This window comes from Suncus etruscus, chromosome 7 (assembly GCF_024139225.1).
Source record: "Suncus etruscus isolate mSunEtr1 chromosome 7, mSunEtr1.pri.cur, whole genome shotgun sequence".
Classification (NCBI taxonomy): Eukaryota; Metazoa; Chordata; class Mammalia; order Eulipotyphla; family Soricidae; genus Suncus; species Suncus etruscus.
Window position 1 is genome coordinate 84481173 of NC_064854.1, and position 15990 is coordinate 84497162.

Here is a 15990-nt window from a genome sequence, read left to right on the forward strand (position 1 = left end):
TAATTTTGTAGTCTGCCACTTTGCTATAAAAATCTATTGTTTCTATGAGCATTTTGGTAGAATCTTTAGGTTTTTCTTAGTGTAGTACCATATCTTCTACAAACAGTAGAGAACTTGACTTCTTCTTTTCTTATCTGGATGCACTTGATATCTACAATGTCTGTAATATTTTCCATGGGCTTGTGGTAAATGGATTTGACTTTACTGAGAAAATGTTCTTTCATTCCCATCTTGTTGTGAGTTTTTATCATGTAGCTTATCAAATGCTTTCTCTGCAACTATTGATAAAATCATGTGGTTTCTATTTTCCATTTTGTTAATGTGGTGTATTACATTGATTGACTTGTGTATGTTGAATCATCCTTGAATCTCTGGAATGAATCCTACTTGGTCATGGTATAATGACTATATCAATGAGGAGTTTGATCCTATTTGCTAGAATTTTGATGAGAATCTTTGCATCTGTGTTCATCAGGGATATAGGACTGTAGCTCTCTTTTTTTGTGTGGCATTTCTGTCTGCTTTTGTTATCAGGGTGATGTTAGGTTCATAAAAACTATTTGGAAGTGTTTCTTCATTTTCCTGGAAGAGTCTGTAAAGTATAGGAATGGGTCCTCTTGGAATGTTTGAAAGAGTTTGTTAGTGAATCTACCTAAACCTGGACATTTGTTTTTTGAGAAACACAAAATGAATCAAGAAAAGCATCTTCAACAAGTGGTGTTAAGACAACCAGTCGGCCACATGCAAAAAAGTGGACTCAGACCTCTACCTAATGCCATGCACAAGAGTCAAATCTAAATGGATTAAAGATCTTGATATCTTACCTGAAACTATAAGGGATATATAAAACACGTAGTTAAAATACTTCATGACAGGCCTGGAGAGATAGCACAGCGGCGTTTGCCTTGCAAGCCGCTGATCCAGGACCAAAGGTGGTTGGTTCAAATCCCAGTGTCCCATATGGTCCCCCGTGCCTGCCAGGAGCTATTTCTGAGCAGACAGCCAGGAGTAACTCCTGAGCACCGCCGGGTGTGGCCCCCCCAAAAACAACAACAACAAGAAAAATAAAAATCAAAAAATGATCATATCAATAGAAGCAGAGAACGCATTTGATAAGATCGAACACCCATTCTTGATCAAAACTCTTAGCAAGATGGGAATAAAAGGAACCTCTCTCAATATAGCCAAGGCCATCTACCATAAACCAATGGCAAATATTATCCTCAATGGAAAAAAACTAAAAGCCTTCCCTGTAAATTCTGGTACAAGACAGGCTGTCCACTCTCACCACTTCTCTTCAAGATAGTTCTGGAAGTACTTGCTACAGTGATTAGGCAAGAAAAAGATATCAAGGGCATCCAGATAGGAAAAAAAGAATTCAAGCTCTCACTGTTTGCAGATGACATGATACTCTATTTAGAAAAACCCTAAAGACTATCAAAAAGCTTCTAGAAACAATAGATTCACATAAAAATGTGGCAGGCTACAAATTTAACATGCAGAAATCAATGTCCTTTTTATGCACCAATAATGACAGAGAAGAAATGAACATTAAGAAACAACCCCATGGGGCTGGAGAGATAGCATGTAGGTAAGGCATTTGCCTTTCATGCAGAAGGACGATTGTTTGAGTTCCGGCATCCCATATGGTTCCCATGTGCCTACCAGTGGCGATATCTAAGCATAGAGCCAGGAGTAACCCCTGAGTGCTGCCAGGTGTGACCCAAAAAACAAACAAACAAAAAAAGAAAACAACCCCATTCATATTAGTTCTACACAAACTCAAATAGCTTGGAGTCAATTTGACCAAAGACGTGAAGGACCTTTTCAAAGAAAACTATAAAACCCTGCTCCAAGAAATAAGAAAGGACACACAGAAATGGAAACACATACCCTGTTCATGGATTGGCAGGATTAAAATAATTAAAATGCAATACTCCCCAAAGCATTGTACAGACTTAATGCAATCCCTCTAAAGATACACATGACATTCTTCAAAGGAGTAGATAAATCCTTTTGAAATTTATTTGGAACAATAAAAACCTCGAATCGCTAAAGCAATCATTGGGAAAAAGAATATGGGAGGTATTGCTTTTCCCAACTTTAAACTCTATTACAAAGCAATATTTATCAAAACAGCATGGTATTGGAATAAAGACAGACCCTTGTATCAGTTAAATAGGCTTGAATACTCAGAGAATGTTCCCCATCACCTTATTTTTTATAAAGAAGCAAGAAATCCTAAATGGAGCAAAGAAAGCCTCTTCAACAAGTGGTGTTGGCACAACTGGCTAGCCACTTGCAAAAAATTGAAATTAGACCCCCAGCTAACATCATGTACCAAGGTAAAATCTAAATGAATTAAAGACCTCGATATCAGACCCGATACCATAAGAAATATAGAACAACTCATAGGTAAAACACTCCATGACATTGAGACTTAAGGCATCTTCAAGGTGGAAAGTGCACTGTCCAAACAAGTGAAAGCAGAGATTAACAGATGGGAATATATTACAATGAGAAGCTTCTGCACCTCCAACAACATAGTGCGCAGGATACAAGAGCCACCAATTGAATAGGAGTAATTAATCACCCAATACCCATCAGATAAGGGGCTAATATCCAAAATATACAAGGGACTGACAGAACTTTACAAGAAAAAACATCTAATCCCATCAAAAATTGGGAAAAAAAATGGACAGACATTTTGATAAAGAAGAAATACAAATGGGGACCGGCACAGTGGCGCTAGAGGTAAGGTGTCTGCCAGTGCTAGCCTAGGATGGACTGCGGTTTGATCCCCTGGCATCCCATATGGTCCCCCAAGCCAGGAGCGACTTCTGAGTGCATAGCCAGGAGAAACCCCTGAGCATCACTGGGTATGGCCCAAAAACAAAAAACAAAAACCAAATAAAGAAAGAAAGAAAGAAAGAAAAGAAAAGAAAAGAAAAGAAAAGAAAAGAAAAGAAAAGAAGAAAAATACAAATGACCAAAAGGCACATGAAAAAAAATGCTCCACATCACTAATCATCAGGAAGATGCAAATCAAAACAACTATGAGGTACCACCTCACACCACAGAGATTGGCACGCACCACAAAGAATGAGTAAAAGCAGTGTTGGCGGGGCTGTGGAGAAAAAGGAACTCTTATCCACTGCTGGTGGGAATGCCATCTAGTCCAACCTTTATGGAAAGCGATATGGAGATTCCTCCAAAACCGGAAATTGAGCTCCCATATGATCCAGCTATACCACTCCTAGGGATGTACCATAAGAACACAAAAATACATATAAAAATCCCTTCCTTATACCTATATTCATTGCAGCACTATTCACATAGCCAGACTCTGGAAACAACCAAGATGCCCTTCAACAGATGAATGGCTAAAGAAACTGTGGTTCAGATACACAATGGAATATTATGCAGCCGTCAGGAGAGATGAAGTCATGAAATTTTCCCATTCATGGATACATGGAGTATTTTATGCTGAGTGAAATAATTCAGAGCGAGAAAGATGCAGAATAGTCTCACTCATTTATGGATTTTAACAAAAATGAAAGACATTCTTGCAATAATTTTCAGAGATAAAAGAGAGGAGGGCTGGAAGTTACAGCTCACTTCATGAAGCTCACCACAAAGAGTAATCAGTGTAGTTAGAGAAATAACCACATTGAGAACTTTACTGACAATGAGACTGAATGAGGGTAGTGAAAAGCCTGTCTAGAGGCAGAGGTGGGTTGGGTAGTAGGAATATTTGGGACATTGGGGATGGGAATGTTGCACTGGTAAGTGGGGTGTTCTTTACATGACTGAAACCCAACCATAATCATGTTTGTAATCAAGGTGTTTAAATAAAGATATTAAAAATAAATAAATTAGTTGAAAAAAAAGAAAAAGTGAAACAAAATGTCTGTTTCAAAGACAGGCAGGGAGTGGTGGATGTAGTCGTGGGGGAGGCATTAGTGGTGGAAGGTTGCACTTGTGAAGGGAGTGTACATTTTCTATGACTGAAATTCAACTTTAAGCTTATTTGTTCTTAAGTAAAAAATTTTCTAAATTATTAAAAAAATGAAAAAAAAATATCATGAATAAAAAGTAATGTTGACAATCAGATCCATGTTTGAGTGGAACTATCCCCTGATAGATAGATGGTCTCCGTTTGTAGGAGAACTGCCAAAATAAAATTAAAAATTTTTCTAAAAAAAAATAGGATATAAAGGGACAATGGTGGAATAACAAATGTTTCAAGGAATGGAAACAAAAACATGGGAATTGGTATTAGGTAAGAAATATCACTTCAGGCAGTGGGAATAAAACAGGGAGAGAAGTGTTCAACAAGGAAGAGGAGTTGATGTTGAAAGATAGCTTTGTATGAGCACCTATGATCGACAGTAGTATAATCCATATAGATGGCCTCTTTGTCATACATATATATGTTTACACACATATATGCATATATATCACCACTTCTATTAAAGGGAAAACAGGTAGGTAGGAGGCAAATGTGAGTGAGAGGGACTGGTGGAAGGAAGCTGTGGAAGTGGAACACTAGTAAGGGATATGGCGTTGAACACCTCAAACCCAATTATAAATAACTATTTCTGTAGAGACTAAATATAAAAAAATAGAAGATAAAAATTAACAAAAATAGTTAACTCTTACCTTCAAGAAACTGTTTTCTAAAAAAATGTGGTGTGATTTTATTTAAAAACAGAATAACACACATGACAAAGGGGCCATGTCTGAACATGAAAAAGAACCACATTTGATAAAGGGGTCCACTATGTGACAAACAGATGCCATGTGACAAAAGGTACCATTTGTGTGATACTCAACTTTATGACAAACATGCATTCTGAAGCATATGCTGGTCATCACAGTACACTCGCTGTTCTAGAGAGCACCCGCTTCTCCCCTGTACCCTTCCCAACTTCTCATAGTGGCACTCACCCCTTCCAATTCTCTCAAAGTGCATAGAATTGCTTCTGGAGATCTGCAAGTTCCCATTAAAGTACCAGGAGAAGACAAGGTGCAGCTGGGGATCATGACTGTACCTGGCAGGGCCAGGACCACACTTTCTCACCCACTGACACAATCTAGGTTGGACGGAGCCCACAGTGATGCGCTGTTGGTTCTGTGGAGAAAAGATTGCTGGGAAGTGTCATGTTTATGGAGACAGTTCCTCTGGTTCTATGGCCTTAAACCAACTTGAGCTTTACAGGTTGAACTGGCATCTTCCTAGTTCATGGGATCCACAAATTCTATTTATTTTAAACATGAAAAATCTTAATTTAGAGTAACCATATTTTCCAAACAAAATAAGACACCATCCTTCTGCATCTAAGGCAAACACATTACCACTGTGCTATCTCTCCAGCCCCTAAATCATCTTTATATTTTTGTTAGCAATTTCAATAAGCACTTAAAGAAGATACAAAATATTCTTTTTAAAAAATAATATCTTTATTTAAGACACTAATAACAAACATATTTGTAGTTGGCATTTCTTGCCCCTTTAATGAAGATTAATTGATTGTATATCTGGGGAATATTCTCTGAATACTCAAGTCTATTCCGTTGATCTGAGGGTGTCTTTATTCCATTACCATGCTGTTTTAATAATTATTGTTTTGTAATACAATTTAAAGTTGGGAAAAGTGATGCCTCCCATATTCTTTTTCCTAAGGGCTGCTCTAGATATTTGTGGGTGTTTATTGTTCCAAATGAATTTCAGGAGTGTTTGATCCACTTCTTTGAAGAATGTCATGGGTATCCTTAGAAAAATTGCATTACATCTATACACTGCTTTATAGTGCTGAAAGTTCTTGCCATAGCAATTAGGCACAAAAACAAAACAAAACAAAACAGAAAGCATCCAGAGAGGAAAGGAGTCAAGCTCTCACTGTTTTCAAATAAAATGCTATTATATTTAGAAAACTCTAACGACTACCAAAAAGCTTCTAGAAGGTTTGGAGAGATATCCTGGAGGTAAAGCGTTTGCCTAGCATGCAGAAGGATGGTGCTTTGAATCCCGGTATCCCACATGGTCCCCCGAGCCTGCCAGGAGAGATTTCTGAGTATAGAGCCAGGAGTAACCCCTGAGGACTGCTGGGTGTGACCCAAAAACAAAAACAAAAAACCGTTCTAGAAACAAAGATTTATGTAGCAAAGTGGCAGGCTACATAATTAACATGCAAAACTCAATGGCCTTATATACAAATAATGAGAGAAGAAATGGACATTATAAAAATGATCCAATTCATATTAGTGCCACACAAACTCAAATACCTTGGAGTTAACTTAAAGAGATGAAGGACCTATACAAGGAAAACTACAAAAAACCTGATTCAAGAAATAAAAGAGGACACAAGGAAATGGAGACACATACACTGTTCATGGATTGGGAGTATTAACATCATTAAAATGGGATCCACAAATTCTTACCTCTACCATTAAGCTGCTAATCGACAAGTTAAAGAAGTATAGAGGCAAGATAAAGGGTTGAGCAATAACCAGGTTAGAATACCTTTCTTGCCTCCAAAAACACATGTAGGATAAAAAAATGGGTATTTTTAGGACACTAAAATTCAAACAGCTTCAAAGAGGACTTGGAATATGTGAAGGAGCAGGTCAGAGAAACAGAAGGTCTGGACAAATACTCTGTGTAGGAATCTTCTGAGTCACCAGGGTGCCAGCTAAACTTGTGTCTAAATGCCTGCCCCCTATGCTCCCTGCACCATGGCTACCTGCTCCCACCAAATGGCTGCCTGATCAACCCACTATACCCTTCACCATGGCTGCCTGCTCAACCCCCACCCTCTATAACATGGCTGTCTGCTCACCCCATACTCCCCTGCACCATCTTTTTTTGTATTTATTTTATTTTATTTTTTATATTTATTTCTTTATTTAAACATCTTGATTACAAATATAATTGTGATTACGTTTCAGTCATGTAAAGAACACCCCTCTTCACCAGTGCAACATTCCCAACACCAATGTCCCAAATCTTCCTCCATCCCACCCCACCCCTATCTGTACTCCAGACAGGCTTTCCAGTTCCCTCATTCATTCATTCATTCATTCATTCATATGATTATGGTAGTTCTCTGTGTAGTTATTTCTATAACTGCACTCACCACTCTTTGTGGTGAGCTTCATGAAGTGAGCTGGAAGTTCCAGACCTCCTCTCAATGTCTCTGAGGATTGTTGCAAAAATGACTTTTATTTTTCTTAAAACCCATAGATGAGTGAGACTATTCTGCGTCTCTCTCTTTCTCTAACTTATTTCACTAAGCATGATAGACTCCATGTATATCCATGTATAGGAAAATTTTATGACTTCATCTTTCCTGACGGCTGCATAATATTCCATTGTGTATATGTACCACAGTTTCTTTAGCCATTCGTCTGGTGAAGGGCATCTTGGTTGTTTCCAGACCCTGGCTATTGTGAATAGTGCTGTAATAAATATAGGTGTGAGGAAGGGGTTTTTGTGTTGTATTCTTGTGTTCTTAGGGTATATCCCTAGGAGTGGAATAGCTGGGTCGAATGGGAGCTCAATTTCCAGATTTTGGAGGAATCTCCATATCACTTTCCATAGAGGTTGGACTAGATGGCATTCCCACCAGCAGTGGATAAGAGTTTCTTTCTCTCCACATCCCTGCCAGCACTGATTGTTCTCATTCTTTGTGATGTATGCCAATCTCTGTGGTGTGAGATGGTATCTCATCATTGTTTTGATTTGCATCTCCCTCATGATTAGTGATGAGGAGCATTTTTTTCATGTGCCTTTTGGCCATTTGTATTTCTTTTTTTATCAAAGTGTCTATTTATTTCTTCTCCCCATTTTTTTGATGGGATTAGATGTTGTTTTCTTGTAAAGTTCTGTCAGTGCCTGTATATTTTGGATATTAGCCCCTTATCTGATGGGTGTTGGGTGAATAATTTCTCCCACATGGTGGGTGGCTCTTGTATCCTGGGCACTATTTCTTTTGAGGTGCAGAAGCATCTCAGCTTAATATATTCCCATCTGTTGATCTCTGCTTCCACTTGTTTGGAAAGTGCAGTTTCTTCCTTGAAGATGCCTTTAGTCTCAATGTCATTGAGTGTTTTACCGATGTGTTGTTCTAGATACCTTATGGTATCAGGTCTGATATCAAGGTCTTTAATTCATTTGGATTTTACCTTCGTACATGATGTTAACTGGGGGTCTATGTTCGTTTTTTTTGCAAGTGGCTAACCAGTTCTGCCAGCACCACTTGTTGAAGAGGTTTTCCTTTTGTATTTAAATAAACTTTATTTTGACCAAAGTGGATTACAAACCTTTCACAGTAATATTTTAGATACATAGTGACATTGAATCAGGAGCATTCATACCACCAGTGTTGTCCTTCCTCCATCCCTGTTCCCAGCATGCATTCCATGTCCCCCTCCTTTGACCCAAGGCTGCTAGGAAAAGTGGTCCCCTCTGTGTCTAGCTTGTTGTAGATTGGGTTTTGATTCTGTTATCATTAACTTTGCATTTGGTGCTTAAGTATGATCATTTTATATTTCTACTCAATGTTCGTACACCTGTTTGGTTTCTCTATTCTCCCCACATCCCCCTTACACTATGGTTACCTGCTCCAACAGCCTCATCTGCCTGCATCATAGCCGCCTGTTTCTACTCTTCTTTGCACCATGGCTTCTTGCTTTCCCTACACTCCTTGCATTGCAACTTGCCAGGCATTCTTCACTGCATCAACTTTTCCTGAGGCTCCTTTCGGCAACAGGTCCTTCCTCAAGGACCTTCCCATCAGACTCTGGCTCTAGTTCACCAGCCTTAAAGGGTGTCATGCTGGGGGGAGCCTGCATCCTTTTCAGCTCTTTGCTGCCTGCTCTATGGACAAAAGGGCTATGTATTGGAGCTACTTTCCCTCTCTCTCATCCCCTAGTGGCCCCCTCTCCTCAGCTCTCAGTACTAGTCATTAAAGCTTAGTTTTCCTATTTTTCTTACAAAATGATGTGTCTCATCTCAGATACTCCAAGATCTAGGCACTGGCTTATGGCCTACTGGGTCACTGGCAGGGAACTGGCAGTGCTGGTCACTCTAGGCCTACAGCAAGGCCAGACCAATGGTCTTCCTTGGTGTGGGTTTTGGCCGTAAGGTACCAGGAGCAGGAGGTCACTGGCCACAGGAGTTTACAATAGAGATGGGCCAGCATAACTGCCTTCTGTATTTTTCTGGTAAGATAGGCTCATGAGATGCAGGGTCTGAGGCTCCTAAGGGAAAAGAGGTGGGGCACAGAAGCCACAGGACATTTTGCTACTTAGTCATTACTCTAATGTCTGTTTGATCTGCCTTCCTGAGCCAAACCCCTCCAATACCTGCTCTTGTCTGCCACCCCTCCTTTACAGGAGCAACCCCTATCCTCACAGCTCCATCATTATTTGGATTTAATCAAAGCTCAACACAGTAATAAGGGGACTGGTCTCAGTCCTGGCCACTGTAATGGGGGCTTATTCTAGCCTCTACCTGGATTTCTCAGGGGGAGACAGAGCACCAATGATTTTCCAACCTGCATTATACCACAGCTTGGTCCTCAAGGTCTTGTTCACACCACTAAACTAGAAGGTCCCACTAACGTGCTCTGAGGCCTCCAGGTACCCTCAAAGTTCCAATCACTCCATGTCTGAGAACAGTATTGGATCCTGGCCATCCCACTAACTATCCTTTATACCCCTTACTCGCCCAACCCTGATTTCTGTATATGTGGATAAGGCTATTTCTTGTGTAAGTCTAGCACAGTCTTTGGCAGTTGCTTTGAGTTTCCCCAGTGAACAAGAATCAGAACAAGTGAAAGTGCCTTGCTGGCATCAAGGACCTTACCAGAAGCTAAAAAGATCTCTGAGCCTAGAAAATGCAGTGCCTAGGAGAGGGGGTGCTAAGTATCTGATGAGGAGTGATGGCAGGAGTACAGGTTTGTCTCTGGTACCTGTCACCTGGGATACAGCACAGCCCTGCACCAACTGACATGCTCTGATTATGGTCTCTTAGTGCTGCTTGTCAGCGATGATCTAGTACCAGTGTTGGTTACCACCCTGTCCACTGCCTTCAGCCCCCTAAGTGATGCTTTCTGTACAGAGCATGTAGGGAACCTACCTGTGACTACTAGCTGAGTCGTGCCATTTGCATTCCCAAATTGATTTTCTGCTATGCAGGTGTAAGTGCCAGTGTCCGACTGAGTCACGTTGGCTATTCTGAGTCCTCCATTCTTTAGGAAAACAACTCTGAGAATTAAAGATGAGAAAAATGTAACTGTACCATGGTTCCTCCAAGCCAACAGTAATTACTACAAAAGTCCTCTGCTCAGTTAATTTTCAAAAGTTTAGATATTTCAGCCCTTAGTCTTCTGGGGGATCAATAAAATTAGGTCTGAAGCAAATACTGATATAGGAAATAATCCACACAAAAGGAGAGTGAAATGGGTTCAGGAATTCCAATATGCAAGTCTTCTGCTTCTAAAAAGCAGATAGCTCAGTGGAGGAAAGCCAGAAATGCAAGAGCATTTTCCTGAGACCCGGGATTTTTATTAAGAAGAATCAGAACAACACCCTAGAATGGAGAATAGGGTGGGACCTAGGTTGGAGAATAGGGAGGGACCTGGTTAATCCAACAGGTTGCTTGTGAGATATCGAGATTGTATTGCAGATAATAAAGGGCAGTTCACCTCTGAACTGAAATATATCCTCAATTGATTAAAAAAACTCAATAGGACTCTGAGCCCCCAACAAAGAATCAGCACTGCCCTGGTCAGACAGCCAGAGCCTATATAATGATGTGTTTCCAGTCCCAATGCTTGAGCAGCTGATGGTAGGTGAACTTGAGAGGCTGTGATCAAGTGCCAGCCCTAGGAGAGATTCTGGAACAGAATCTGTGATGACACATGTCAGTCAGTGTGGCAGAGGTAAGCTAAGAGAGTTGATGGTGAGACTTGCAGGGAGATGAGAGAAGATGGTGTGAGGCCTGGGGGTTCACTGCCTGAGCTATCAGGAAGGCCCATGACCAGGTACAAGGAAGCCCCCATATCAGTGGAGTGCGTGATTTTTGTGTATACTGATGAGCTCCTCATTTCCCTTTCTGAAATCCTAAAATTATTATTACCCATACTTGTATTTCACTTGAAGACACCTTTTCTCATACCGTAGACGAGCACCTCTCTACTCAACTTAGTGTTGGCTGGTTGCAGGGACAGGGAGCCTTAGCCAGGGGACAGAGGAGGGAAAGGAGTGGCCAGGACCCAGAAAGCACACCACAACTCAGTCCTGAAAAAGGACCTTGCATCCACATGGCCATGAGACAAGTGAGTAACTATATGATGCAGACTGTGTCCTGTGCCTCCCTATGATGTGTCACGTGAGAGTGTGTGCAGAGTGCATGTGGTATATGTATGTCATGTGTATGCATGTATGTAGTAAGTAATCTTGCCCTATGTGTAGTTTGTGTTGTACATGGTATATATGTAGTATGCAGACTATGATTTATGTGTGGTATGCATTGTCTATGTGTGTACATGTGTGCTGTGCATGTTGTGTGATATGTACATATGAATGGCATGCTTTGTATTGAGTGTAGCATTTGTGCTAGGAAGGTGCTTGATGTAACATTATGTTTGTGTATGTGATTGTGATGTACTGTGTTATATATACATGTGTGGTGTTAATGATGTGCACACAGGTTTGGTGTCTTATCTGTGTGTGATTGTGAGGTGCTATGTGCACACATGTTGGTGTTGTGTAAATGAATGTAACACTTATGAATGGCATTATGTGTATACCCATTCACACACATTCTCTATATGTACAACATATAAGTGCATTATAAACATACATGTATAACCTGCACATGTGTTATCTGTGGTGTTCATACATGGTATATACAGCTGAGTGATGTGACTTATGGCTTTACATGCATTGTATATGTGGAGTGATATGCATACTGTATATATTCATGTGGTATGTAATTTTCTTTTTATTCTTTATTTAAACATCTTGATTATAAATATGATTGTGATTACATTTCAGTCATGTAAAGAACACCCCTCTTCACCAGTGCAACATTCCCAACACCAATGTCCCAAATCTCCCTCCATCCCACACCAACCCACCTGTACTCCAGACAGGCTTTTCAGTTCTCTCGTTCATTCATTCATTCATTCATTCATTTATTCATATGATTATGGTAGTTCTCAGTGTAGTTATTTCTATAAACGCACTCATCACTCTTTGTGGTGAGCTTCATGAAGTGAGCTGGAAGTTCCAGACCTCCTCTCATTGTCCCTAAGGATTGTTGCAAAAATGACTTTTATTTTTCTTAAAACCCATAGATGAGTGAGACTATTCTGCGTCTCTCTCTCTCTCCCTCTGACTTATTTCACTCAGCATGATAGATTCCATGTACATCCATGTATAGGAAGATTTTATGACTTCATCTTTCCTGACGGCTGCATAATATTCCATTGTGTATATGTACCACAGTTTCTTTAGCCATTCGTCTGGTGAAGGGCATCTTGGTTGTTTCCAGACCCTGGCTATTGTGAATAGTGCTGTAATAAATATAGGTGTGAGGAAGGGATTTTTGTGTTGTATTCTTGTGTTCTTAGGGTATATCCCTAGGAGTGGAATAGCTGGGTCGAATGGGAGCTCAATTTCCAGATTTTGGAGGAATCTCCATATCGCTTTCCATAGAGGTTGGACTAGACGGCATTCCCACCAGCAGTGGATAAGAGTTCCTTTCGGTCCATATCCCCGCCAGCACTGACTGTTCTCATTCTTTGTGATGTGTGCCAATCTCTGTGGTGTGAGATGAGTGAGATGGAATCTCATCGTTGTTTTGATTTGCATCTCTCTGATGATTAGTGATGAGGAGCATTTTTTCATGTGCCGTTTGGCCATTTGTATTTCTTTTTGATCAAAGTATTTGTTCATTTCTTCTCTTCATTTTTTGATGGGATTAGATATTTTTTCTTGTAAAGTCTGTCAGTGCCCTGTATATTTTTGATAGTAGCCCCTTATCTGATGAGTATTGGGTGAATAATTTCTCACACAAGGTGGGTGGTTCTTGTATCCTGGATACTATTTCTTTTGAGGTGCAGAAGCTTCTCAGCTTAATGTATACCCACTTGTTTATCTCTGTTTCCACTTGTTTGGAAAGTGCAGTTTCCTCCTTGAAGATGCGTTTAGTCTCAATGTCATGGAGTGTTTTACCTACGTTTTGTTCTATATACCTTATGGTATCAGGTCTAATATCTAGGTCTTTAATCCATTTGGATTTTACCTTCTTACATGATGTTAAGTGGGGGCTATGTTTGCTTTTTTGCAAATGGCTAAACAGTTCTGCCAGCACCACTTCTTGAAGAGGTTTTCCCTGCTCAACTTAGGATTCCTTGCTCCTTTGTCAAAAATTAGGTGATTGTATGTCTGGGGAACATTGTCTGAGAACTCAAGCCTATTCCACTGATCTGAGGGTCGGTCTTTATTCCAATACCATGCTGTTTTTATAAATATTGCTTTGTAGTACAGTTTAAAGTTGGGGAAAGTAATGCCTCCCATTTTCCTTTGCCCTAGGAGTGCTTTAGCTATTCGAGGGTGTTTATTGTTCCAGATGAACTTCATAAGTGTTTGATCCCCTTCTTTGAAGAATTTCATGGGTATCTTTAGAGGGATGGCATTAAATCTGTATAATGCTTTGAGGAGTATTGCCATTTTAATGATGTTAATACTGCCAATCCAAGAGCAGGGTATGTGTTTCAATTATGTGTGTCCTCTCTTATTTCTTGAAGTAGGGCTTTATAGTTTTTTTTGTATAAGTCCTTCACGTGTTTGGTCAAGTTGACACCAAAATATTTGAGTTTGTGTGGCACTAATGTGAATGGGAATGCCATCTTGATGTCCATCTCTTCTTTATCATTATTGGTGTATAAAAAGGCCATTGATTTCTGTGAGTTAATTTTGTAGCCTGCCACCTTGCTATATGAGTCTATTTTTTCTAGAAGCTTTTTGGTAGAGTCTTTAGGGTTTTCTAAGTAGAGTATCATGTCATCTGCAAACAATGAGAGCTTGACTTTTCCCTTTCCTATCTGGATTTCCTTGAATATTTTTCTTGCCTTATCGCTATAGCAAGCACTTCTAGTTCTATGTTGAAGAGGAGTGGTGAGAGCGGATAGTCTGTCTTGTACCAGAAATTAGAGGAAAGGCTTTTAGTTTTTCTCCATTGAGGATAATATTTGCATTGGCTTGTGGTAGATGGCTTAAACTAGGTTGAGAAAGGTTCCTTTGATTCCCATCTTACTGAGAGTTTTTATCAAGAATGGGTGTTGGACCTTATCAAATGCTTTCTCTACATCTATTGATATGATCATGTGATTTTTATTTTTATTATTCTTGATAGATTTACGGATGTTAAATTTACGGATGTTTCATTTCTGGGATGCAACCTACTTGGTCGTAGTTTATGATCATCTTGATGATGCATTGGATCCTATTTGCCAGGATTTTGTTGAAGATCTTTGCATCTGCATTTATCAGGGATATTGTTCTGTAATTTTCTTTTTAGGCAGCATCTCTGTCTGGTTTTGATGTCAAGGCGATGTTGGCTTCATAAAAGCTGTTTGGAATTGTCCCCATTTTTTCAATTTCATGGAAGAGCCTGGCTAGGATTGGTAGTAGTTCCTCTTGAAAGGTTTGAAGAATTCATTAGTAAATCCATCTGGGTCTTGGCTTTCCTTTTTGGGCAGATGTTTGATTACAGTTTCAATTTCCTGAATAGTGATGGGGTTGTTTAGATATGCTACATCCTCCTTACTTAACTGTGTAAGGTTATAAGCATCCAAATTTTTTTTTCATTTCTTCTAGGTTCTCATGTTTAGTGGAATAAAGTTTCTCAAAGTAGTCTCTGATTACACTTTGGATCTCTGAAATATCTGTCGTAATCTCCCCTTTTCATTTCTAATATGGGTTATCAATTTTCTCTCTTTCTTTGTGAGTTTTGCAAATGGTCTATTAATCTTGATTATTTTTCAAAGAACCAACTTCTGCTTTCGTTGATCTTTTGGACTGTTTTTTGGGTTTCCACTTTGTTGATTTCTGCTTTCAGTTTTGTTATTTCCTTCTGTCTCTCTATATTTGGGTCTTTTTGTTTAGCACTTTCTAATTATATGAGCTGCATCATTAAGCTATTCAGGTAGCCCCATTCTTCCTTCCTGATGTGTGCTTGCAAAGCTATAAATTTTCCTCTCAGGACCACTTTTGCTGTGTTCCATAGATTCTGGCAGTTTGTGTCTTCATTATCATTTGTTTTCAGGAAAGTTTTTATTTCCTTTTTGATTTTATCTCGGACCCACTGATTGTTCAGTAGCAGGCTGTTTAATTTCCAATTGTTAAAGTTTTTCTTCTGTGTGTCTTTGTAATTCACATCTAACTTCAGAGCCTTGTGGTCAGCAAAGGTAGCCTGCAAGATTTCTATCCTCTTGATTTTATGGAGGTATGCTTTATGTGTCAGCATGTAGTCTATCCTGGAGAACGACCCATGTACCTTGGAGAAGAATGTTTATCCAGGTTTTTTTCGGGTGGAGTGTGCTATATATATCTATTAGTCCTCTTTCTTCCATTACTCTTTTCAGGGCTAGTATTTTTTTGTTGGGTTTCAGTCTGGTTGACCTATCAAGTGTTGGTTGAGATCTCCGACAATTATTGTGTTATTATTGATGTCTTCTTTCAGATTTGTCAGTATTAATTAATTTACTGGTCTCTCATTGGGTGCATATATGTTTAATAGTCTGATTTCTTCCTGTTGCACATATCCCTTGATTAGTACATAGTGTCTATCTTTGTCCCTTACAACTTTTCTGAGTATAAAGTTTGTGTCATCAAATATTAATATGGCCACCCCAGCTTTTTTAAGGGTGTTATTTGATTGGATGATTTTCCTTCAGCCTTTGATTTTGAGTC

At 39.5% G+C, this 15990-nt stretch overlaps 1 protein-coding gene across 1 annotated transcript in view; it reads right to left on the minus strand.

Annotated features, from left to right (window-relative positions):
* The window catches only part of LOC126013809 (contactin-3-like), a 140483-nt gene that overhangs the window by 24089 nt on the left and 100404 nt on the right, over positions 1-15990 (minus strand). The window contains 4 exon segments of the mRNA XM_049777010.1: positions 4947-5062; positions 5065-5125; positions 8804-8810; positions 10145-10272. Coding sequence (XP_049632967.1) covers positions 4947-5062; positions 5065-5125; positions 8804-8810; positions 10145-10272 — 312 coding nt within the window.